Source organism: Alosa pseudoharengus, unplaced genomic scaffold, assembly GCF_046254945.1.
Source record: "Alosa pseudoharengus isolate Yale_2024_CS ecotype anadromous, Long Island Sound unplaced genomic scaffold, YU_APseudo_1.1 YU_APseudo_1.1_scf_11, whole genome shotgun sequence".
Classification (NCBI taxonomy): Eukaryota; Metazoa; Chordata; class Actinopteri; order Clupeiformes; family Clupeidae; genus Alosa; species Alosa pseudoharengus.
Window position 1 is genome coordinate 12,935,182 of NW_027468576.1, and position 27,327 is coordinate 12,962,508.

The following is a 27,327-nucleotide window of genomic DNA, read 5'->3' on the forward strand; positions in this document are numbered from 1 at the left end:
ATTCCAGAGCTAGGCAGCATAGACAGATAAAGCTCTGTCACCTTTAGATTGAAGGAAAGCAAAAGGAACACAAATAAGACACTATAGAAGATAGAGATTATAGAAGAAGTCTAGGAGGACAGTAGGGATTTAAAATATCACAGAGATATTGGGGTGCTAAGCCATTTAAAGCTTTGTAGACAAAAGGCAGAATTTTTAAATGAATTCTATGTTCCACAGTGTCACTTTCTTAACTGTACAGTGTTCTTTTTCTCTGTTAATTGACTAAATGTGTAGGTATGCTGAAGGATTTGACCCTGATAACTGGTTGACTATTGATGAAGACACTGCAGAGATCAGACTGAACAAGATGCCAGATCGAGAATCTCCATTCCTAAAGAATGGCACATACTATGCTGAGGTCCTCTGTCTAGTCCAAGGTGACTTCATTTTGGGTCATTCAATGTGAAAACAGCCAATACCGGGGTATCATGTACATGGTACCTCTCAGATTTCGCTGAAAAGCTGTGAAAATATGCCTTATGTTACCAAACTAGGGAATCTGAAGTTTCAGGTCAATATCTCAAACGGTTTGCCCGTGGCGTCCATTTGAATTTCGGGTGCCACGGCCCTAATTGACACATTGGAATTTCACATTTCATCTTTTGGCATTTTTGGAAGCCCATAACGTGTTCTAATAGTGGTAGAAGGCTGGAAACTGGTGTGGTAGTTCATTGTAGCCTGTACTACACAATTCTGGAGGCAGAATCAACATTCCTTACTGTTTGGGTGAGAGGTGGGTCACCAAAGTCCTAAAAAATGTTAACAGCATGTGTGATTTTTCACTTTTTGGGTGGCCCTAGCACCACAATTAATGATCATATGGAATGGAAACATTTGAAATGTGCATGAAAAATCCTAATGCGCATCTATATTTGATTCGCTAGAGGGGGGTGGATTAACTCTCGATGCGCATAAGGTATAATGCGAATAAAGTTGATGGAAACGGTTTATTCGCATTGTGTGACGTAACCTTCAGAGAATCTCAGCATTCTCTGGCGCTTCCCTAACATTAGGCAACTTGATGTGCTCTCTTTCTTGTTTCCGTAGAATAAAACAAACTGAATACACACATCGGTGCACAGTTGTTTTGCTGACGCTAAAATTGTTACCAACAACTCTGTATTCGGCACACATTGCAAGTTTATACAACTAGTGCAGTGCCCGTTCAAACATGCTATTCCTGTAGAAAACCTGTAGCCCAATTAGCCTATTACACGCCTGCAGATTTATAGGATGATAGGGAAAAACATCATTCCAGATAAGCATTCAATAATGAATACTGAATATCATAATATATTAGCCTATAATTAATGTGCAGTAAGCAGAATTTAGGCATGACTGCATGTGACATTTCTGATCAGAATGGCATAACAAATGTTTTGAGTTAAGGCTTGGCCTATAGCTTATTGAATAACTTTCCTGATAGTGAAGACAAGCCATTTTGTGATTGTTTGACATTTGCAACGAAAAAGCAGTGTTTGGTAGCATAAGTTGCTCTGTCTGCCACTTGTTGTTTAGCTGTGTGGCACGTCTTCTGAAACGTTACATTCGGGACCATTAGCCTATCGCTTGTTGGGACCTTGCAGTCGGAATTGTAGTTTGTTTATTCAAATTCTCACGTCCAATGTAGCCTGGGCTATTCAAAGCGTCAGTTTATTGCACATACTTTTTATGTAATTTTGAATAGGCACTACCTACCCGTGTTTGTTGGCATGTTGTTGAAAAATCCGCGTAATCATTTTATGCAAGCAAACATACAGGGAGTCTTTATTGTTGAGGTCAGACGTGATAATCAAACATCTTGCATTTTAACCGTGACCGTGCTGCCAAATCTCCGCTTATCCTCTCTCTGTGCAGTGCTGTGTGAGAGGTGTGGCTATGGTAGAGCGGAGAAAGCCAACGTGTGCTTCTTTTACCGATATATAACAATGTTTTGCTTTTCTTATCGAAACAATGTCAAACTATGCACTGCACTTACTCATGCCAGTAGCAAGACACCTGCCAAGTTTGAAATCGAACGGACGAACGACAGACAGACAGACAGACAGACAGACGTTCCTGCAATTTATGGATAGATGTGATGGCTTGTTTGTTGGGATAGGCGTCCGACCACGAGTACTCGGGCAACAGCCGGGTCTATCATTCGGCATAATTCTTCAAACAATGACTTGCTGAATCTAAAGATCTCCACCCACAGTTGGTCAGTGGCAGAGCTGTAATCGACCAGAGCCCCACAGAAATCAGCCCGAGCCCGAACCCGTTTACTGCCCGACATTAGGCCTATTCAAATGTCCGCACGCACGTAGCTCAATTTCATTTTCAAAGCCCATTTCACAAGATGTTGCCACTGTGTAAACTAACTCACTCTGGAACAGCGCAGTCCACAGGAAAGACAGAAACAGGAATAAGTTTTACCTTGCCAATTAATGTAATATTAACATCAACCTGGACACTGTGAAATGGGCTTATTGAGTTTGTCAACTGTCAATTTCATGACTAACTCTTAATGTTTCACACAGATGGATCAGGAAGAACAGCCACTGGAACCATTGCCATTAATGTGCAGGATTCAAATGATAACTGCCCGAAACTGACGAGCACATACCAGAATATCTGCACAGATTCTAAAGTTGTGTACATGTCTGCCATTGATGAAGATTTCAGCCCCAATGGAGAACCACTTCACTTCTCCATCATTTCAGAGCAGACCACAGGACCATGGGAGACGGAGAAGCTCAATGGTGAGGGGCATTTCAAATCCTTTAGGAGCCTACATCTTGATAAAGCATATCTGTGGTGTTGACACTTTTCCTGCGAAAGCAAATTATGTCATGAGAAATCATAGCAGGTCAGGCAGAGGTTTTAGAGGCTACCAGAGGTGGGACAAAGTCAATGTTGGCCAGGCAATGAGTCTCAATTTCTAATAATAAAGTACTTAGTAAAGTACCAAGACAAGCCCACACCTCTTGACGTTTCTTTTGACTCAATATGCCTTTGGCAAATAGGTCCCACTTAATGAGCAGAGTTCAAGGTTTCTTGCCACTACAACTTGTATAAGTGGTATTTGGGTGGAGGAACCGTCGCTATCAGAGGTCCACCGTGAGTTCTGCGAATTGGATTTCCAGCGTCTAGCCTAGGACTTCAGGGGCCTGTACTACGAAGCAGGGTTACTGGCTTATCTGGGTGACTTCGAGAGTAACTTGATCACGTGTGGCGTAACTTCGCGATTAACCCGTACTACGAAAGGTGGATAGGTTTTAACCGAGGTATGCTGCCATGGCAATTTACGCTGCATCTCAAACCTGCTCCGACCAGGTTATGTTCTTGGTTAACCCGAGGTATCCGTTAACCACACCCTTTATAAGTACCACCCCTCCACTAACAATTTCTCCTGAGACATGTCAGCGTACCTGGATGATCCATACGACATTGGAGCGCAAATCGTGAGGGACTCTCTTCGCAGGGCGAGGGGTTTTAGAGACCGCCAGAAAATATATATAGCCTACCCGGACGATATTCTCTATGAAGATATAGATTGTCATCTTTGTCAGATGATCTAGGAAAACGTCTCATAGCAATCCCCGTACGTGGACATTCATGTATTCCATCGGTGATGCAAGAATACTGTATGTCCAAAAATAAATCGGACATAGGCCTACAGTATGCTGAACATCTGAGCAAGAATAGCCTAAAATAAATCGGACATAGCCTACAGTAGGCCTAATAAATAAAAATCACCATTTTAACAAACTTGTTGAATTGAATGTCATATTACTGTACCCTGCACATAAAGGCTACACATTTCCACAGTACCAGAATCCGACCGAATGCCTCCCTCAACCCTCTCCATAATCGGCCTTCCACTATTATTTGCGATGGCCAACTCCTGCTACTGTAAAACACTCTGGTGCCTTTCCTCCTACAGTAGTGTTCAAAGACACCTTTTTCTTGTTAGCTGTAGAACAGAGGCCAAGTGAAGGCTATAAGCTAGGCCTACATGTTTTCATAATTAAGAAATATTAATGCAAGCTATAACTATATAAACCTACTATTATGAATAATGTTTTTGTGTTTCATTTTCACCTGCTGCCATGTGCGTTTGGCAATGGTGTTGCATCTGAAATGTTCACAGGATTAGGCATACACTAAATCAGTCAATGGGGGCTACTTAAACATTCAATTATCCTTATTACTGTAATCTATATGCCCACTTCTGAATTGGGTTGCATCTGTAAGCCTTTCTATGAACTCAAAATAGGCTATTTAATTATTTCAACTAATTTCAGACATTCTGCAAGCTACTAATCCTCCGTAACACATATTTGAAGAACATGTGGGAATAAAACTTTACTTTTAGGCATTTAGGCTACCCGATCTGCAATACGTTGCCAACAGCCTTGCTTTGCTCACTGCCGACGTATTTTATTTTTGTCGTAGAGTGGGTTTTAATTCCTCATAACTTGTCATAATAATTGTGCATTCCTCATCCGTAAAATAAGGTGATCGCGTCATCATTGAAAGTGGTGACTTACGCTGCAACCCGCCCCTTTTATGTGAACGCGCACAAACTCCAATTAGGTTAATCCCGGCTCAACAAATCAACTTCATAATCAGCGTCGTAGTACCGATTAACACCACTTAAGATAACCAGGTTTTGTCAACCCTGGTTTAACAAAGTAACCCTGGGTTACATCTGGGTAGGTTAAGCTCCCTTCGTAGTACAGGCCCCAGATCTGTGTTTCCGGAGATCTACAGACGCCTGCCCAAGAACTTGGTTGGACTGTTCAAGATCACCATGCTCTGTGTTGCTACGCCAAGCGGAATCATCCATGGACTTGACTTTATTGTTGTCTTTGTGTAAATGAGTTTGTATGGCCTCTTGTGCTAGAATTGTTCATTTGTTTGTGTGAGATAGCCTAACGTTATGTTATGTGTGTTTTATGTACAACAATTGCCTAGTAACGGGTACGCTGGCGTCTTTTGCCACTCTGTCTGGCATGCTGTTTGTCCATGGAGCGCTTTGGGTTGCACTCTGTGCATGTGAAATGCGATATACAAATAAAACTGCCTTGACTTGACTAAGTGCTTGCTAAGCTGTGATAAAATGGCCAACCTGTAGACATGTCTGTGTATTCCCTGGCATTTGGCAGGCACAGCAGTGGCCCTGCATCCAGTGGAGCCCTTGTGGCCAGGAGTCTACACAATCACAGTGGAGGTAACCGATGCTCAGGGTCTGTCCTGCCCAGACAAGCAGACGCTGGAGCTGGAGGTCTGCACTTGCACAGATGGATATGGCTGCAGTCTCAGAGGATATGGGGGTGCAGATGGTTTCTCCCTCAGTTCTGTCAGTTTTGGAGCCCCACTTTTTGGCCTTCTGTTGGCAGGACTGTCCATCTTATTGGGTGAGTCAACACAGAGACACAGAGATACATGTTAAAGGAACACGCCAACATTTTGGGAAATTAGCTTATTTGCCGTCTACCCCAGAGTTACTGTAGATGATGATACAGTGCATACGGAAAGTATTCACACCGCTTCACTTTTTCCAAATTTTGTTATTTTGTTACAGCCTTATTCCAAAAGGGATTCAATTAATTTTTTTCTTCAATTTTTTTAAAATGTTTTAAAGTAAAAAACGAAAATATAATATGTACTGCATACCAAAGTATTCACAGCCTTTGCTCAATACTTTGTGGCACCTTTGGCAGTGCAATTACAGCCTCAAGTCTTTTGGAATATGAAGCCATAAGCCTGGCACACCTATCTTTGGCCAGTTTCGCCCATTCCTCTTTGCAGAACCTCTCGAACTCCATCAGGTTGGATGGGGAGCGTCGGTGCACTGCCATTTTCAGATCCCTCCAGAGATGTTCAATTGGATTCAAGTCTGGGTTCTGGCTGGGCCACTCTAGGACATTCACAGAGTTGGCCTGAAGCCACTCCTTCGATATCTTGGCTGTGTGCTTAGGGTCTTGTCCTGTTGAAAGATGAACCGTCGCCCCAGTCTGATGTCAAGAGTGCTGTGGAGCAGGTTTTCTTCCAGGATGTCTCTGTACCTTGCTGCATTCATCTTTCCCTCAATCCTGACTTGTCTCCCAGTTCCTGCCGCTGAAAAACATTCCCACAGCTTGATACTGCCACCACCATGCTTCACTGTAGGGGTGGTATTGGCCAGGTGATGAGCGGTGCCTGGTGTCCTCCAAACCTAACACTTGGCATTGTCGCCAAAGAGTTCGATCTCTGTCTCATCAGACCAGAGAATTTTGTATCTCATGGTCTGAGAGTCTTTCAGGTGCCTTTTGGCCATCTCCAGGTGGGCTGCCATGTGCCTTTTACTAAGGAGTGGCTTCCATCTTGCAACTCTACCATACAGGCCTGATTGGTGGAGTGCTGCAGCGATGGTCGTCCTTCTGGTGGAGTGCTGCAGCGATGGTCGTCCTTAACTAAAGCCCTTCTCCTCCGATCACTCAGTTTAGAGGGACGGCTAGGTCTAGGAAGAGTCCTGGTGGTTCCAAACTTCTTCCATTTACGGATGATGGAAGCCACTGTGCTCATTGGGACCTTTAAAGCAGCAGACATTTTTCTGTACTCTTCCCCAGATCTGTTCCTCGAGACAATCCTGTCTTGGAGGTCTACCGACAATTTTGTGGTCTGACATACACTGTGGGACCTCAACTGAATTTACCACAGGTGGACTCCAATTAAGCTGTAGAAACATCTCACGGGTGATCAGTGGAAACAGAATGCACTGGAGCTCAATTTTGTAGATTAATTTGCTTGATCACAAAGGCTGTGAATACTTATGTATAAGTGATTTCTTTGTTTTTTATTTTTAATAAATTAGCAAAAATCTCAAACAAACTTTTTTTAAAGTTGTCATTATGGGGTATTATGTGTAGAATTTTGAGGGAAAAAATAATTTAATCCTTTAGGCTGTCTCATGCTGTGAACATAGGCTGTAACATGCTGTGAACATAGACTGTGAAAACTTTCCGTATACACTGTACGTACCCTAACTCTGTAAAGTCTGACGCACCCACCGTCAGCCCAGCGAGCTCACTGAGGTGGTTGGAACCAACTAGCCTATAGCTACAGGTGGGTAAACTATGAATTCTGTGATCATGGTAAGGTAGACTCCCCCGTATCAGACTTTTTTTTTTTAAGTATTGAGAACATGTTTGATGATGGTGGAGGTTATTTTCCAATGTTTCTAACAATACCAGTGGTATTAAATGGTTCCTAGATTGTTTATGAGTGTACATATTGTGAATGTGGATAATACATTGTGAATTTTGAATGTTGTTGAAAAGTTGCAACTGGTGAATAAACTCTTTTGAGAGACGGATAAACTGTAATAAGAGGTGGATAAACTCTATTTCTGAAATTTCAGAGATGAAAAAACTGTGTTTACTTGCATTTAGCCTCCACTACAGCCCTGTGTACAAATACTTATGTAAAATGAGACATAGCAATTTTCTAAATATACACACTTGGAATTCTCATTCAGCTGAAGCACTGGATTTGCAAAAGTAACAATGGGGCTTTTCAGGTGCTGCGCGCAAATCACTCCACCCAAGTAGCAGTCCTTTAGCACAAACCCATAAAGATATCGGTAGATGTCGCCTTGCGTGCTAAAGCCTATGAGGCAGAATATGTCAACGCAGCCTCCATATTTGAACAGGGGACACTTACCCTCAAAAGAATAGAGTGTACTGACAAGCTGCAGGAGTTTTGGCCTATAAAGCTATTCATAGAAGTAGCCTACTTCCGTCAGATGAAAGATGGTGGCTGCAGATGCATGTTGAGAAGCCAAAGGCGATATCTAGTTAATATATCTATGACAAACCCACACAAAGTTAGAGCTCTAGCTATGCACAGTGGGGCTAACTCTCCCATTTGTTCGTAAATCACACATAAGCCCTTTTTATGCGCTTCAGTTACGCACTTTTTTTAGTTACGCACATTCTCCCATTCCTGCATCTGTCACACCCACAGAGCATAAGTTCGAAATCAAGGCGGCCTTATGAAAGAGGTGTGATTTATTTAAAATAGAACCAGACTGATCCACCACCTTGTTAATTTAGGTAAATATGAAAATGTGGAACGTGGACTTTCTAATTCACCTTCTGAATGTCATTTAAATCCAGAAAGAACACAAACCAGTCTTTGATTTTGAAAACGTAAGCATGGTGAACTGAATAGCAAAAGGCCTTCAGCACAATGGTGTGTCAGCACATACTGTAGCCTAACAAACAATTGACTTGACAAAATTTCACTTTTGCTTTGAGGTTTGTTTATGAAGAGTCAAGACGTGCTTGAGGTGTGTAGATTCATAATTTAAAAACATACTGTTGAGAAAGAAGGTTTCAATGGCAGCTGCTTCTCATATTATCAACTGTCTCTGGGTCTAGAGCCTTTTAACAGGTGGCTGTGTACAAGAGCTTTGCTGAGACAGTGACAGATCACAAACAAAGTTATTTTTTCTCTTTGTTTGTTTCGTTGGAAAATGCAATGTCAATGTCGGAATGTTAGGAAGACATGTAGCTTGTAGAAAATGGGTTCATAACTTACATCGCTGAATGTAGAGAAATTCAGCAGATGGATCCAAGATAAAGTTTTTAAAATAGCGCACGTGTTTTTAACAGTCTTCTGTAATAAACACTACGTTGGTTAACTAGGTTGTTGGTGTTTAGTTTTATGTGTAGAGACCCTAAGCAAGCTACTGACAAGGTTTGGTGCCGTTTTGAACAACACTGTAAAAAATAATATGCCCTTTTAACTTAAAAAGGTTTGTTACCCCGCTGCCTTACGTTTTTGAGTTAACTTGACATAACGTTTTTGAGTTAACTTGACATAAAATTAAATTTGATTTAACTTATCTTTCTTAGTTAAGTCAACTGAAAATTTTACATAGACTCTTGTTGTGTCAAAAAAGCCATGTAAGTTAACTTGATTAGTTTACATGTTGTTTCAAAATAGGATCATTAGTTGGAATAAATTTGTTCAGACATGTATTTTCCTTGTTAGTTTTTATTAACTTTTAAAAACTTTTATACTTATTTTTTTCAAAGAGAGGATGCACATCATAATATCGAAGAAAACAACAAAAACGAACTAAAAATACACAGGTGGATCAAATTTGGGGGGGAAACACATTAGAAAAAATAATCTGAAAACACACATAAAAACAAATCAAAACTGAGGACCAAGTCCAAGTTCTACGGAAGGTTGTTGTACTACTCTTTACCAAGCAGCCTGTTTTGGAGAAAGCAGCTGCAATGTTCATGTGAAGAGGAGCTCCTTCCAATGTTCAAGAACAGCTTTTGTAGTACTTCAAACGTGAATTTTGGATGCTTCGGGTAGTCCATATTGAGACCCATCAGTCCAAAGAGTTCAAAGGCCTTTGGAATATTGGAAATGTCCATGACGATAAACTGTTCCTCCAAAACAAGACATATGTCATTGATTTTGTAGAACCACGCATTTGCTGCAGTCCTCATACACGATCAGGATCCCCACACTGGTTTCTTTTTAAGACATCTTCAACTGGACCAGTTGGCTGAAAAACAAATCACCAGAAAGGTGAATATTTAACTCATTACCAGGGACATGCTTTTATTCTATTACAGTTTAGAACAGTTAAAATAATCTGCTTAGTTCAAATACAATGTTACATGCTTTATAAAATGATGAGTTTCCATCTGTAGAGCATGTCCTTGTATTTCAACCAGTGCTTCCAAATCACATTTGAAGTCATTTGCTAAACCTACCTCACAGGTCTTTAGAAAAGAAAGTATCTTGACGAAGAAAGTGGGGCATGCCAAGCAGGACTGTTGTTCGCTTATTCTGGTTGGAATCCTGAAAGGCAAAAGGAAACACACAAACGCAAACACAATGTTAAACAAAAACAAAATAGAAAAAACTCTGAGCTCATTAATATTCACATCATAGAATGCAGGAGTCATATGTTCAATACTTACATGAGCATCAAGCTATCTAAGAATGTCTTGGAGCTTGTGATGGCAGGGTCCCTTTTTCTGAAAAGGACAAGAGTTAAGACAAGAGATCAGCAGACATCAGACAGTTGAATTCCGTGAGGATGCATTGAATGCAGAATATGACAACAAAAAAGAAAAGATAAAAGACATTAAATCAATATTTTTGTGTTCATTCTACAGGCAATTCTGTTAATACCTGGTGACACTATAAAATAAAAAAAGTCAATTGTGTGTAGAAATGTCCGTTCAGGTCAACTTGCCTTCTGAAGGTGATAAAACAAGCAGAGCAAGGGGCAAAAGTGGCTGTGCTGTCCGTGCTTCAGAGTATATCTTCTGATGACCCTCTGATTCCGCGTTGAAAATGGGCTCAGTTTACAGGTCCACTTCATTAACACTCTTCTGTAACAGAGATAAATTACAAGCATCTGAGATTTTAATGCACAAAAGTGTGTTTGTAAAAGCATTAGGCCTATTGAGATATCTGTTAAACATTGATACTACATGGCCTACATTATGATACACAATATTATTCAGATTTGAATGAGGACTTTCTATGAACACTGTAGAAATGCTTAGGTAACTTTTATCACCTATACTAAACATAGTGAGAATGAAGTCATGCTTAATAAAGATATGCTTAATGGGTTCATAATAATAATCTACATTTATGTCCACTGTGCTAAATAGCATCGGAGATGGTTGATATAGGATGTAGGCTACTAAAGGATCTTTGATATTGACTCATTTCTTGCCACACACTCTCAGTGCTGTTTTTAAAGTAAACTTTTGGCTCAAACTGTGAAAACAAACATATCACCCTTACTAATCTGAATTAAGGTTAAATTGTCATTAGTCCTTGTGAAGGGAGAACATGCTGATGGACAAGAGAAGCTTCCGTTAGTTAGCAGGCTAGTTCGTACCCATCTAAGTGAATGTATGCAAATAGATAACCACCAACCAACTTGGCTTGCCTTAAATAAACAAACAAAAACATCTCCTTAGCTATTTTAAATACACAAAGGGGAAATAACCATAAGGAATAGAGAAAAGACTTGTTTTCTTCAAGTGGCTTGGTACATTACAGCATTATAATAGCTAGCTTTTACTGGTACTAGCGAGATATGTGGTTAAGCGAAAACATCTACGAAATGCAAGTGTTTCATCAATTATATGGAAATAGTTCTACTCATTCAATTCATTGAGTGGTTGTGTACTATAGTTTACTCACCAAAAACACTGAATATTGACGGATTACGTCGGATGAAAGTTGAGACGATTCCTCCATGTGCTTTTCTTCCAACAGGGCAAAGTGATGTAAACAGGTCTGGCCAGAGGTGGCAGTAACGAGCATGTGTCGTGTTTTGTTAGGGCTACTTGTTCATTTAAGTGAAGACAACAAAGTGCTTGTTCATTGAACTTAGAACAAAGTTGAATCAGTGAAAACTTAGTATTTCTTTTTGACTCGACAATTTTCACAGAGTTTAGTTATATTAACTAAACAAATTAAGTTAAAGCAACAAAACCACAGTATTATTTTTTACAGTGAATATTACTAGTTAAAAAAATGCTATTTGGGAAGCGTTTAGCTTACTGCTCATAGCTACTCCACTGTTTGCGATTTGGGGCTAGCATATACCAGGCCAAGCTCTGTAGTGGTTGATCAACGAAAATTACTGTCTCCACGGCTTATTTGATGTGTTTTAATGCAGAAAAACACCCTTGTGTTAATTTTCGCTGGAATTACACTTTAAGTGAAGGGGAGAATTCGTGCAGGCTGAAAAGCGCTTAGTTACGCACTTTTTTTTACTTAGGCACATGGAAGCTGCAGTTTGACAGTGAAGTTTCTCAGCCACCTCTGAACTCAAAATATCTCTGACACTCAAAACCTGATGGTTCACTCTAAGAAATGGAAGTACCAGTGTGTACCTAAGTCGGTACAAATGCTTGTCGCTGGGGCAGTACCCTTTTGAAGTACAATAATGTACCCATGAATGCAGGTACATTTGTGTACCCTAGCCATCTGTACCCATCAAGGTACACTTGTGTACCTGCAATGACTAAAATGTACCTGTATATATCATTATCACATAGTACCCTTAAAAGGTACTAATCTGTACTTCAAGGGTACAACCCCAGTGAAAATTTAAGGTGGAACTAAAATATATGCACAACCAATAAGTACATTTAAATGTTTATTCTGGGGGGATATTACACACAATACTCCACATGAATACAGATACAATAAATGTTAACATGTTCATATTAAAAACACATTCATATCAAAACATCAAAGTATCTTATATCCATATCAATATACATATTCACGTAAAATATGTTATGACTGTAAGTGTAAATAATAAAACACTTTGGTTTACAATATTTTGCCTGAGTAGCCACATTGTGTTTATATGCAGAAGGAAAAAATATATTAATTTGCACGATAGCACTAATAACACCTTTATATGATCTATAAAATACCAATATTTGAGTTAGTAATTACTCCAACAAACCTTGTATGCTTTCAAGTTCATGTTAATACTCGTGTATGAGTGATGAAAATACAGTATCTGCTTGCCATAACCATTACACGTTGCAATTAACAAAGTCCTTGCAGTAACTTAGTAGCTATGATCTTAGATCTCATTCACAGTGCATACACCATAGAATTGAGTGAACAATATGTGTGATGTAATGAGTCATATAGCGACATTTTAGAGTAGTATCTCAGAAAACAATGTGCCAGCCATTGGGAAATATTAGCAAGCCTGTAAAAATGTACAATATATTGTTACAATGTTCATTACCTCACCAATAAATCAATCAATCAGAAAATACACTCCAATCCTTCCAATCATGAGGCGAGCCATTAAAAAGGCAAGAGTCTCAAAAGGCACCAAAATTTCAAAAACAGGCAGAAATCCAACATCTTCTTCAGGAGAGTGTGCTAAGTAAAGGTCAACAGCAGTGGAGGCTGCTGTTTTCCCCCCTCTTCCAACTTCTGTTCCTCTGCATATATCCACTTTGACTTAGACTGGATTCTTACTTGATCTACAGGACGTTCACATATTTTCAATAGCAGTGGTAGCCTCACCAATGACAGCAGGGGTTTTACATCTGTTGGAAGCAAAATGCAAACACAAACCTCAGAATAAGATTTTTTTTCAACCACACAAATAAATAGCCTCAGACAGATTGTGTAAAATACCTTGTCTAATACATGTATGTAACTATATCAATCTGCTCACCTGGCATAGATCAGCGCTGAGTCATTACAAGTTCCATGGACCGGCTGACTCTCCCAAACTTCTCCTTACTCCTTTTCACCATATCTTCATGAACGAAAGCTGCCTGCTCCACTATGTGTTTGAAAGACAAATGCCATGCAATAGAATAATATAATTAAACAAAATGACACAACAATGAAATAGCACAAAGATAATCTTAACCAATATATAAATTGCTATTGGACAAAAAAAAAATCTAAAAGTTGTCTGTATTATTATAATTTGCATAATGTATTATGCAATACTTTTCTATGTATTTAACATCAATAAGAAAAATACCATTACAAAAAAAACACCCAGTTGGGTAACTTACGTAGCCATTAGATCCTTTAGGAAAGGTAAGCTTACTTCCAAGTGGCCATATTCTGCCTTGGTGGGTATCTGTGAGAAGGATTAACGTTAGATTTATTACGTTAGACCATTATCAAGCTCTGAGTAACTTTATAACATTATAGAATGGTTCTGAGTTGCTCCCTCTAGCTTCTAACTAGATAAGCAATGACAAACAGGATGTTCTGGTGAACATAGGCAACTCAACTAATTAATTTTCACCTAAACAAAATGACAGTGTTGAGAGTGATCATGCTTACTGCATGTTTGCACATACCAGGCTTCTTTCACCTGCACTACCGTTGATATTAAACCAGCCTTTCAGGGAAGTTAGCAAGTATGTATGGCTAACAATGCTAGGATATGCTCATATATCTATGGGCTAAGCTAGTTAGGATAATGATTGCTAGTGAAAGTTGGCTTCCACAAAAACTTAACATTGACATGGGAAATAGTAGATAAAACACAAACACAAATCATTTCCTTACCATTTATCACGATAGTCATGCATTATTGAAGGAGTTTGAATTCCATTTAAAAATATCTGAATTCATAGCTAATCTAGGCTAAGTTGCTAGCGAATGCTAATGTTAGCCTTTAAGCCAACAATCTGACTCCATTACTGTAACAGTAGGCTATTTACAATTTACAAACCGAATTTCGATAAATTGCAACTACACCTTACCTCTGAATAGCTTTGCCTCCTCTTCCACAAAGATTATTCCATCCTGCACATGTGTTTTCTCACACCAAGCTCCTCACTGAAACTTGCTCCATTTCTTGGTGTGTGAGATGAAAAAAAAGGGGAAAAATAACGGTTGCTCCCGTCCCGAATCTCCTCCCCCAACAACTTTTGAGTGACAGGCCATGTACTTTTTGTACCCTTAGGTACAAATATGGTCCCTTTGCGAAAAGGTACATTAATGATCCAGGAACGGTACATATTAGTACTTTAGGGGCTCAATTTTGTTCCCTTTAAGGTACAGGGTCAAAAGTTGTACCTAAAAGAACAAAAATGTACCCCAACCGTACCCCTATTTTTGAGAGTGTTAGGCAAATCTTGAAATTACTACCGTAATTTCTCAACTATTAGCCGAGGTTTATACATTGATTTTGCTAAATTTCTTCAGCTATGGGGTTAATGCATGGGGGCAGTTAATATGGTATTAATATTGTTTTGTTTTTAACTTGCATAAAACTATCCTGCGGCTAATACCCTGAAAATTACGGTACTGTTTAAACTAAATTTTAAATCTCTTTGTCCTCTCTGTTTCCGTGTGCTGTTGTGTGTGTTAAGTGGTCCCCCTACTGCTGCTGTTCTGCCAGTGTGGATCTGTAGCCGGCATGGCTGACCGTTTCATGGACTTGCCTTTTGATGTTAAAGAGTACCTGATCCCGTATCACACTGAGGCCAAGGGTGAAGACAAGGTAATGGATCTATGTATCCCCAACAGTAAGGTCCAGTTGAACAATTTATTCATTTCTAATTGGACAAGCTGCATTCCCAGAGTGCTGATATCCTAGATTTCTTTACTTTATTTAGTTATCACTCCACGGTTAATACGTTACACATGAATTGTCTGACATTTAATGTTCCATTTATCGAGAACTAGAGAGCAGGTTGCAATTTTATAATGTTCCATTAAACAGATCAAATGAGAATAAAAGGGTTAATGGAGTAGATTAACATAACATGAAGACAGCCGAATGTACTAATGAATGTGCACAAATAGCCTCTCACCCAACTTTGTTACAGTGACAATGTTCATTGCTTGGCACCGCCAGACACCAAAAATTCACACTAGTTACTGTATTTTTTGAGGAGACCTACGGTATGGCCAAATCACAGCCGTGGGGATATCCTTTACCAACCCCACTCTCACTCACACCATATTGCTTACCATAATTTCCCAAGTATTAACTGAGGTTTATACATTGATTTTGCAAATTTCTTCAGCTATGGGGTAACTACACAAGGGTGGGCTATACATGGGAATACATTTATTTTCTTCATTCTTCTGTATGATTCTGATTCTGATATAAAATCTGATTGTGATTCACTGGGCTGTTGGGCACTGTGGCTAATACACGGATGCAGTTTCTTTTTAATTTGCATAACACACTGTGGTGGTGCACAGGAAACTACTGTAAATATATTTTAAGAAGTCAAGAGTGCAATACAGTATATTTGTTTTGTTTGTCTCTTTGCTTTTAGGAGGTCCCTACCTGCCTGCTGCCAGTTACTATGATAAAGGCAGCACCTGTGGCCCTCAGTTCTGCAGTGGAGCAGCAAACCACTCAAATGTCCAGCAGCACCTACAGACAGATGATGCAGATGAGCCAGTTTGAGCCAAGCCAACATGTGGAGATGGACATGAGGAGCATGGCGGAGTATGCAGCCATAGGCCAGGCTAACACGCTCAGTGCTCATCAGAGAGGCTCAACATACCGCGCTGTCACCTGGCAGGAGAGCAGGCAGACAGGCTTGGCAGACCTCTATGGAGATATTGCTCTACCTGATGGTTTTCTGATGGAGTACTTCGCCCAGGTGAGAGGCAGAGAATGGCAGTGCCAGGTGGTTGCCACAGTCCACAAGTGTACGAGACCTAAGAATCAGAGGGGCTTAAGTGACATTTCAACAACTTTCAACATTTCACCAACTGGTTCAGTGTGTTCAGTGTTAAGTCCTTTTCACTAATAACTCTAAAATTACTTTTTAAAATAATTCTGTCCTTTTGACAGTAGAAAGAGCTGATCATATCACTTACGCCCCTCTGGTTCTCACCCCTCGTTATGTGTGTATGTAGTGCTTCTGTAAGTAGGTAGTATGCAAGTTGCTGCACTAATACTGTATGTCCTGGTGACCTTGATTATTCCCTTTTTGTAAGTGGCTTTGGGTACCATCGTGATGCCACGCCCCCACATACCAGGCACTAATTCCTGCTGTAGGATAACAGGCTTAAACATAAAAAAAAACTTTCCATGGAAAGGAAATTGAGCCTAGAACTAATGCATATGTAGCCTGGAAATATCCAGACTCTCGTACGTACATTTCATTTGTACAGAGTCTGGCCACTTTCCATTGCCAAGCGTTAACCTTCTTGAAGACGAGTACTCTGGGGGGGGCGCTGTGGCGCAGCAGGCTGCAGCACCCGTACCATATACAGGTCCCAGTGCCCACAGGGACCCAGGTTCGAATCCGACCTGCGGTCATTTCCCGATCCTACCCCATCTCTCTCTCCCACTTGCTTCCTGTCACTCTCTACTGTCCTGTCCAAATAAAGGCAAAAAAGCCCAAAAAATATACTTAAAAAAAAAAATAAAAAAAAATTGGATCTGCTCAGAGCCACTCTGGATCTGCCATAACCAATCGCTATCGTTTGGTCGTGACGTATGTCTGGCTCAAACTTGTGCACAACCTCAACATCATCGTTCTCAGCTACTCCCTTTGTTCGCTGATTGGACCTGCAGATTTTTGCTGGAGAAAACTGAATATACTGCAGACGAAGGGAAATTAAAATTGAGCAGAAGCAAAGTCCTTTTAGGCAAGTCCCTCCACTCGGCGGCGATATTGCAACGCTTTTTGGAACGCCAAATGTATTCACATATCGACGTTTTGCCAAGGTAGGGGTGTGATATGTGTAACGGCGTTACAAAGTAGCCCCATGCATTTCGATGGAGGATTTTGTGTGCTGTGTCTCCTCATTAGAAAGTCTCTAGCGGAAGTACGTAGGAGGGCGGAGTCAGGCTAAATGCATATATAGGGTAGCCTACTTTAGAGTCTGTCAGCCAAACAGTGCAAAAATAAAATACTTGTTAGTCTATGTGAGACTACCCTCTTGTTCAAATAATTCCTGATTGCAACGTGAATGTGTTGTTTTTTTACATGTCTCGCAGCATAGCCTACATTGAACGTAAAAGATGTACATGTAGCCTAATGGTTTAGCCTAGCAGAAAACAGTCCTAATTAATTATTATTGTTACGACTAGCAAATTCTATTTTTGCGAGGCTACAGCACTAAAGCGCCAAATGCGTCCTTCTCCACCGTGTTAAAATAAACAATTTCTTTCGTTATCATTCTGTAGAAAATATTACAGATTCACGCCCCCCAGGTATTGATTCGAATGGCATTATACATGTGGATGGGTCTGAAAATGTTTTCTGCAGGGTAACATACAATACTACTACCATAGATCAAACTGCTTCATGCAATAGCATGACTTATAGTTCTATTCCAACATTGATTTCTACCCAACATATAGTAAAAAGAAAAGATAAATTTAAAACTAGAAACCTAACAAATATTCTTTCCATACCTCAGCATATTCCTCAAAAGCCAGAGGCATTTTCAGCTAACATGGGCTTACTAAATATAGGTGCACTTACTACCAAAACCTTTGCAATCAATGATTTTATTAGTGAAAAAACATTGGATTTTCTGTTTCTTGTTAAAACCTGGCTGACTTCAGACAGCAAAGCTGTTGTTGTTGAAACCTGTCCCCCAAATTATAATTTTTTCCACTCAATTAGACAGGGCAAACGAGGTGGTGGAATTGCCTCCATTCTCTCAAACAAATATAGCTGCACTAGAGTCAACTTTGGCGAATTCGCTAACTTTTGAGTATATTGCCCTCACTCTGAAGGCTGACACAGCTGTACTTCTATTAACCTTATACCGCCCTCCTAAACTATGGACTGGCTTTCTCGACCAGTTTTCTGAACTTATGTCGCTCATCATCACTAGCTATGATCGGATAATTGTAAATGGCGACTTTAATATTCATGTCAATAAGACAACTGATGCTAAAGCCAGTAAGTTCCTTAATGTTTTGGACAGTTTAGAGCTAAAGCAGCATGTTACAGGACCCACCCACAACCTTGGCAACACCCTCGATCTAGTCATTTCTAGAGGGATAGAAGTCACAGACTTATCAGTAAATGATATAAATATGTCTGATCATTATTGTGTATCTTTTAATATAGTACTACATACTCCAAAAATTCATCCCGAAATTGCAATCAAATCGTGACTCTTAGACATTAGAGCAGAACAGCAGTTCATAGCTCTTATAGACTCCATAAATTTAGATATTTTACATCATCCCATTGATCAAATGGTAGAGGCTCTCAATCGTGAATTAGGCGCTCTGCTTGACAGAGTGGCACCCTTAAAGACTAAAAAAAGGCCCCGTAGCAAACTGACACCTTGGATGAACGAAAATATCCATGATCTAAAAAGATCATGTAGAAAAGCTGAGAGAACATGGAGAAAAACTAAGTTACAGGTTCACCGTGCCATTCTAAAAGAAAAAATAGCAAATTATAAGAGCTATTCGGGATGAGAGAAGGAATTACTTCTCTAAGGTAATTGCTGAAAACAGTGGAAACTCTAGGGTGTTGTTCTCCACCATTGATAGGCTATTGCATCAAACACCTTTTGATACACTCAGTCAGGCATCCTCTCTAAGATGCGAAGAATTTGCAGACTTCTTCAAAAACAAAGTCATTTCTATAAGGGAGGCTATTGATAACACAAGTAATATGTCTGATAGTACACCCAAAAACAGCCCCCCAAAATTAAGGTTCTTTAGCACTATTACTCAATCTGAGCTTGGTAAAATTATAACTCAAACCGGCTCCTCAACATGTGTTTTGGATCCAATCCCTATTAGATTCCTCAAAAATGTATATGATAGCTTAGCTCCCTTTATTATCAAGGTAATAAATACCTCATTAGAAACAGGTATATTTCCAACTGCTTTTAAAACCGCTGTTGTGAAACCTTTACTTAAAAAGTCGAATCTTGACCATAGCAATCTGAGCAACTACAGGCCTATATCAAATCTACCGTTCCTGAGCAAAGTACTTGAAGAAGTCGTTTGTAATTAGTTAAATACCTTCCTCAACGAAAACAGTATTCTTGAAAAATTCAAATCAGGTTTTAGATCAAATCACAGCACAGAAACGGCTCTAGTAAAAATAGTCAATGATCTTAGACTGTCTACTGACTCAAACAAAGTCTCAATCCTTATTCTTCTGGATTTGAGTGCGGCATTTGACACCATTGATCATAGCATCCTAATTCACTGCCTTGCGAAGTGGGTGGGTCTCTCTGATAATGCTCTAAACTGGTTTCAAACCTACATTACTGGCAGAGATTTTTATATCAGTCTAGGAGATCATGTGTCTGAAAAACATGACTTTTGGTGTGGCCCCCCCTGCTATTTTTCCTATATATGCTTCCATTGGCAAACATCATAAGTCAGCATAATGTAAACTTCCACAGCTACGCAGATGATACCCAATTGTATATTTCTGTGGAGCCAACTAACCCAGATGGCCTTTGCTCCCTCACTGCATGCCTAACCTCCATTAATCAGTGGATGAGCAAACATTTTTTTAAACTAAATGATGACAAAACAGAGGTACTTTTAGTTGGACCAAAACTAAAGCGAGACATTGTTGTTAGTAATCTGGGGAACTTGCCGCACCAGGTCAAACCAAAAGTAACAAGCCTCGGTGTCATCTTAGATGCAGAGTTAAGTTTTAAGCCCCATATCAGTAAAGTTACTCAGATAGCCTATTTCCACCTGAGAAACATTGCCAAAGTGCGGCCCTTTTTTAACTCAACAAGGTGCAGAAAAACTAATTTATGCCTTTATCACTAGCAGGTTAGACTACTGCAATGCACTTTTCACTGGTCTTCCCAAAAAACATCTAAAGAAATTGGCACTCATACAGAACTCTGCGGCTAGACTTTTAACTAAGACCAAGAAGAGAGAACACATCTGAACTGCACTGGCTTCCTATTTCCTATAGAATTGATTTTAAGGTTATGTTAATTACTTACAAAGCTCTGAATGGCATAGCACCTTCATATATCTCTGAGCTTTTAATATCTTATTACACAGCTCTTCATAGTGCTGCAGAATGCTCCATTCACTTGAATGGGCCTTCCCAACGTTCGGCGGTCTGCTAATTCTGAATAACAGACCGTTGCTAAGTATAACAGACCGCTGTCAAGGAAAATGGGCTTTTTGCTTCTAAGTCAATTCTTTCATATCACTACGCAAGGATTGGGACTTCATTCAAAAGTGAAAGCAGACGGTTGATCAGCTGTGTTCTAAAGAATGTTTGATTCAAGTTCAGCGTGTGTTGTTGCGAACTATTTGTTTCTCAGCAAAAGCCATGATGAAACGGTAACAAATAGGCTATAGCCTAGGCTATGTAGGCTAAAAAGTCATATCGTGGGGAGTTTTGGTAAGTAGCCGTGTAATAAGCGGAATAATGTATAGAACGCCGGTCATTGTCGGGAGATAGGTCCCTTCAGGGCGGAACAAGACCCCTCCGCTGCGCGTCGGGGTCCGGTTCGCCCTGTCGGGACCTATCTCCCGACAATGACCGGCGTTCTATACATTATCCTTTACTTATCAACCACAAAGGAAACTTAGATCATCCAATTCTAATCTTTTAATCGTGCCCAAAGTGCTCCACAAGCAAAGCGGAGAAGCTGCTTTTATCCATTATGCACCAAAACTATGGAACACCCTGCCACTGTACATCAAGCAGGCGAGTTCAGTAAATATTTTTAAAAAAGATCTGAAAACATCCTATCCTGTAGACTACTTTTTCAGATTATTCTACGCCATTGGAGGGCGCAGCCAGCCAGAAGCAGATGGGCTCCCCCTATTAAGTCAGGTTCTGCTCAAGGTTTCTTCCTCGAATATGGGAGTTTTTCCTTGCCACAGTTGCCATATGGCGTGCTTGTGGGGGGTAAAGGGTTAAGGCTGCCAGTCTTATGACATGTTATTCTCTATATTTTTGATATGTTGCCGATTGGATCATAAACGGCCACAGCAATGAAGAAAAGTGATTGATAATGACTGACTATTATTGTGTTACATGCTTCAAATGTAAAGCACTTTGAGCTGCATTCTGTATGAAAGGTGCTATACAAATAAAGCTTATTATTATTATTCTAAAGCTTATTATTTTAGGATCAGAAGATATGTCTTTCATGTATTCATTGTATTTCATGATTTGCATTTAGCAAAAGCCCCAGACAGCAATGGAGAGGTAATCAGGATTCGTTATTTGTAAAAGTTGTTTACTTCGTCGTCCTAGCCCCTAAGTACCTCCCTCTCACCGCCAGTGATTTTAAACTGTGTGACGTAATAAACAAAAAAAAACATGGCTGACTTGGATGTGGGCTGGGCCCTGTTTTATCTACCGCTCTGGGCTGGGCTTGATGTCCCAGCAAAGGCTGGCAATGTGGAATATTCCGCTGGTTGGTGCACAAGCAAGTGTTCAGATTGGCTGTCTATCCATCTTTTACGAGGATTTTCTTGGAGCAGATCTTCCACACAACTTCGGTAGCCTAGTCAGTAGGCTATATCTCTTAGCTGTCTACTTTCATCAGGCCATATATAGCCTACATAATATTTAATATTTTTTATGTAGAAAATTATACATTTATTTCTGCAATTATACACAAATGTAATTATTATTCATTTTTATTATTCATTCATCAATATTTACACTGGTACTGATAGGATAGTCAGTATGCCACTCAGCAGTGTGGATTAAAAAAAAAACTGTGGTCAGGAGATCTTTTTTATTTTGTCTTTCTTATGTAAATGAAACACATGACAAGTGTATCTGTGTGTGTGTGTGTGTGTTTGTGTTACAGAAGTCAGCATACACAGCTGTGCAGGTTCCTCAGAAGGACACGTTGCTGGATTATGGCTACGAGGGGCAGGGATCACCTGCTGGCTCTGTGGGCTGCTGCAGCCTCCTGGGGTCTGATGATGACCTTCAGTTCCTGGATGATCTGGGGTCAGAGTTCTCCACCCTGGCCCAGATCTGCAAGCCACCAAAACTGATTCTGGAACAAATTGAGATGCAAGCAAAAACAGAGCGAGAAAGTTCTATGTCTGTCAGCACTGTGATGGTTTCCGAGGCTGTTCCTCCTCCTTCGCCTGTCCACACTGAAACCACAGAGATCTGCAGGACCATCAGCAACTCCTCTACTCTTCCCAGGATTCAATTGTGTGAAGCCGTTGCCGTGCCGACCCAGACTGTGCTGGTGCAGCAGCAGCAGCCCCTGTACTACATGGTGGAGCCGCAGCAGGTCCAGAGCACAGTGCTGCTGGCTGAGAGGCCCCAAGTGGGTCTGGGTCAGGGAATGATCCTGGTCAACGGGAGTCAGACAGTTACAGAAGGGATGCTGCTGCAGGGGGGAGGCCTGGTGCAGGGAGCCCAGGGGCTGGTGATGGCCCAGGGTGGTCAGGTATTGGTGTTACAGCAGGACGGGCACGTTCAGGGTGGTCAGGGTTTGGTGTTACAGCAGGGTGGGCCCGTTCAGGGTGGTCAAGGTTTGGTGTTACAGCAGGCAGGGCATGTTCAGGTTAGTCAGGGTTTGGTGTTACAGCAGGGTGGGCACGTTCAGGGTGGTCAGGGTTTGGTGTTGCATTAGGGTGGGCACGTTCAGGGTGGTCAGGCATTCTCACCAGCAAAGACCTGTCACTCATCTTCATATGGGAGTGTTTTGGCATCATTCTCACGTTATAATCATCAGCCAATTATGATGGTCACTCCAATCAAGCTTCTGCATGAGTAATGGTGTCAACCATGGCAACCAAGTTTTCATTTTTCCTTACTAAAAATTGGTTTCAGCAGCTTTGTGAATAGGTTTTAAGAGAAACTCTTAGTGGTAAGATAAAATGCTTTGTGAATACAGGCCCAGAATTAAATTTAAATCTATCACTTTGGCCTATAGCCAAGGACACTTACTGGATCTGCTCCCTGCTATTTCAATTCTATGATCCAACTTTACATCCCCAATTGCCCACTGTGATTTTCTGGTGAGCGTCTGTTGTGTCGACCTGCCATAAACACTTCAAATTCAAGACTCTTCCCCTCAGTGGTACTCTCTCCCTTCATTGGTGGAAAGAGTTGCTCAGTGCTCTGCATTCCTGTGATAGTTTTGGGTCTTTCAAGAGGGTTCTAAAGACATTATTTGTTCAGCTTGCACTTAATTAAGTGGTTCTTATGAGTAATGGTATATGGTATCTGTTTATTTTCATTATTGATCGTTGATTTTGTATTGGCTTTATTGTTAGTATTACTATCCTTAATGTAGCCTCACCAACTTTCTATAACTGTTTACTGTTAATTATAACTATTGTATTGTTATATTTGTGATAAACCTTGATTGTGGTGATAAACCTTAATCATCCTTAATAAACCTTATTCTTCCAAGGAACTATAAATGCAGTCAGCGGCCCATATGCTTTTGAGATCTTGTGTTAGGTATATGTGTGCTGTAATATAGTAGCCTGGCAAGCAAGACTCATTCACAAAGTGAATAGAGTCTGGTCACTAGCGATAGTTTACAACACTAGCATGGTGACGGTCATAAACATACTGTTAACTTTGTGTGGCATTGCCAAGAACTGGCAAGAAGTTTAATTTATTAGCTGACTACGCCACCCTCGTATCAAAACCAGGGAATAGGTTTCTGTTAATCAAAAGACTCGACAGGCTCACAGGTTCAGGCATGAGACAGAGACAGAATTCCACAAAATGAAATGTTTTTATTTAAGCACAAAGGATGGGGAACAAATTAAGAAAAACTTAGACCAGAAGGAAAGAGCTGTAACACAAGACTAAGAAAATATTAATTTATTATTAAAATGTACAACTTTGTGCCCCATAGGGTGGGAATGTAACAAAACATGAGACAAGACAATTAATAATTAATTAGACAGGAGGAAGGGGGGGCTTACCATAGGGAGGCAGGTTATCGTGAAGAGAGGGATGTCAGGATCACACGTGGATATAGGAAATAGCAACCACTGCAACCCACACAGGTGAACAGTACTGGAAACACACACACATGAACCCACACATGCACTACAAACTGGAGACTCCCACCAACACCAGGTGACCAGCCTCCCCTGCAGCACCCCCTACTCCTGCAAAACAAACCACAACAGACAACGAAAAGTACAGACAACAACAGTAATCACACCAGTAGGCCCGGATGACACAAAGGCTGACCTAGCGGGCTCTGCCGTGGCCGTAGAGAGAGGCACATAGCAGTATTCAAACACCTCCACGTTTTACCTACTTAAATACAGTTGCAGGAGTAGTTGATGAAAAATGTTAGGGCACACAACATGAAACATGACGATTTTCCAAGCGAATAAACATGAGAACTACAATGTGTGGCGCAATAGCACTTGGGAGTACTTCGACCTAGCGTGGTAATATTATTAACACCTAATTGTAGATCCTATCCACCACAGAGTTTAGAATCCATGCTGGATCGACCCTCAGCCTCTCCCTCCCCTCTGAGCGAGAGAGGCACACACACTAGAGGTGGTGGCTGGTTGTTTTAATGTAGGCTATATGGGTGATGCAGCGCTGCTGACGTGAGGCTAGAAAGCCCTTGCCTGTTCTAGAAAGACTGATCTAATGCAGCAAATATATTAAAAGGCAAAAGTCGTACATTGGCTAGGCCTATCCCCAGAATATCAGCAGCAAACTCAGTCTCTGTCGCGCAAAACAGTCTCCAAATAAAACGCACATCGGCCTGTTGCCTATTCTGCCAGCTTGTGACAATATATCGTCCAAAATGCTTGATTGCATTGCATTCTCCACATTTTTAGCTACATTTTCATGTACCACATCAGCATTTTTGTTCAATGAATCTTTTGTAAATTCCTTTACAATTACCGTCGGGCCCTTGTCAGCAGACTTCGGCTTGCCTCTTGCCATATTCACTCCTTGTCTTCCGATGTCATTTCTGAGTCATCTACAGATGTTCACCTCCCTAAATAGAACCAACTTCAACCTGTGTTATATCCTAGATGAGACTGCCTGGGTTATTTTGTTTAGATATTAGCCTATATATAAAACACATAATTGTAGCCTACCGAGACTATGATGTGGTGGATAGGATCTACAATTAGGTGTTAATAATATTACCACGCTAGGTCGAAGTACTCCCAAGTGCTATTGCGCCACACATCGTAGTTCTCATGTTTATTCGCTTGGAAAATCGTCACGTTTCATGTTGTGTGCCCTAACATTTTTCATCAACTACTTGTGCAACTGTATTTAAGTAGGTAAAACGTGGAGGTGTTTGAATACTGCTATGTGCCTCTCTCTACGGCCACGGCAGAGCCCGCTAGCATAGCAACATGCTAACACATTCGCACCGCGCGACAGAGCGTTTGAGTGCACCTACCGACGCGGGAGAGGTACGACTCAACTCGTGAAAGTTACGGTAAGAACATATATCACTACTGATTTTGGGTGGCGTGTTCCTTTAAGCAAAGGATGGCGACACCATACAACCTGCTGAAGCACACGGAAACAATTAATTACTCACCATATTAATAGTAGGAAGGAATAGCGCTGATTAGCTAGATGGCGACATACTACAGTGAAGGGTTAGAGGACAAACTAGCTCCAAAGTGTTTGGAGGGGACGACCACAAACAATGCGAGGTTGACACTCTTTAGCCCACTGGAGGGTCTATAGCCCATTTCGGTTTCGAATCTATAGCCTCATCCCCTTTCGATGCTGGTTGGGCAGGTAGTCTGCCTACCTGGGGAAACACTAGTGTTCCCGATTTGTATCTCCCTGAAAGGGTGTGACCAGGCTAGTAATATAGACTGTATGTGACCATTCATATGCTCATGCCATATATTGAGTCTTGTAACACCTTGTAAACAAAGGTTCAAGGTGTGAATTTGTTCAGGGTTTGCTATAGGTTTTGCTTGGCAATTAAGTTCAAGTAGTTTATTGTCATGTAATCATAATATTAATCATAAGTAATGAAATTAGAGCCAGATCAACTTTAAAGAATTAATTAAAAGTAGTAATTAAAAAGTTGTATTGTGTGTGTGTTTGGGGAGTATGGTGTAATGGTGTGGAGTGTGTGTGTGTTGGGGGAAGGGGGCATCACCTGTGGGAAAGTAGCATTGCCAAATTTCTTGCCAAGCCCAATGTGTTGTATTTATTATAGACAATTCATTCGGAATGAGTCATGCAGAAAGCCTACCTATTTTCTTTGTGATTGCCTTTATGTAACACTATAATCTTATATAGCCTACCATATAGTAGCTTATAGGCCTACTCATTATAAATGTAATCAAAATCAGCAGTATCACTTGCGCAGACGTGCACATTGAATGGAAACTCCACTAAGCTACCATTTAATTGTATGCCTCTATATTTGATGACACCAAATTAAGAAGTAGGCTATATCTTGTCTAGTGGGAAAAGATAATGGAAAGGTGTGTGTGAGCTGGGTGCGTGTGCGTGGGTAGTTCAGTGAGAAAAAGGCAAAAATGATGCTGGACATGAGAGAGAACGAAGGAGGAGCCCCAGGCCACTTTTATTCCCACATCACCTGCCGCCAGGTGAAACCTAACGAGGCCTATCTACTGTCAACTCTCCAACACACGCGCACACACACACAAACAAAAAACTGGCTGATGGGGCGCAGGGGGATGTAACACCAACACCTTCCCCAGATGAGACTCTCTCAAGAGTCCAACTCATCCCGTATCCACTCCATTCATTCCCATGGAACCTGGGCCCCAGGTACATAAAGGGAAAGAGGAAGAGGAGGAGAGGGAAAAATACAGACTTACATTGCTCT

At 40.7% G+C, this 27,327-nt stretch overlaps 1 protein-coding gene and 2 long non-coding RNA genes across 3 annotated transcripts in view; 1 reads left to right on the top strand and 2 right to left on the bottom strand.

Moving 5' to 3' along the window:
* LOC143117498 (desmoglein-2.1-like) overlaps window positions 1–23,907 on the top strand; it is a 92,903-nt gene extending 68,996 nt beyond the window's left edge. The window contains exons 10-15 of the mRNA XM_076279245.1: window positions 277–419; window positions 2,562–2,783; window positions 5,193–5,444; window positions 14,949–15,079; window positions 15,867–16,199; window positions 22,342–23,907. Coding sequence (XP_076135360.1) covers window positions 277–419; window positions 2,562–2,783; window positions 5,193–5,444; window positions 14,949–15,079; window positions 15,867–16,199; window positions 22,342–23,127 — 1,867 coding nt within the window. The 3' untranslated portion in view covers window positions 23,128–23,907. The remainder of the gene's footprint in view (window positions 1–276; window positions 420–2,561; window positions 2,784–5,192; window positions 5,445–14,948; window positions 15,080–15,866; window positions 16,200–22,341) is intronic.
* LOC143116742 (uncharacterized) lies at window positions 9,814–11,360 on the bottom strand. Its single transcript, XR_012985915.1, has 4 exons — window positions 11,266–11,360; window positions 10,298–10,436; window positions 10,020–10,076; window positions 9,814–9,897 (listed from the first exon to the last, which is right to left on the bottom strand). It is a non-coding gene; the product is annotated as an uncharacterized LOC143116742 (long non-coding RNA).
* Window positions 13,076–14,418, bottom strand: LOC143116746 (uncharacterized). Its single transcript, XR_012985919.1, has 4 exons — window positions 14,337–14,418; window positions 13,635–13,702; window positions 13,283–13,393; window positions 13,076–13,151 (listed from the first exon to the last, which is right to left on the bottom strand). It is a non-coding gene; the product is annotated as an uncharacterized LOC143116746 (long non-coding RNA).
* Window positions 23,908–27,327: the final 3,420 nt, after the last annotated feature.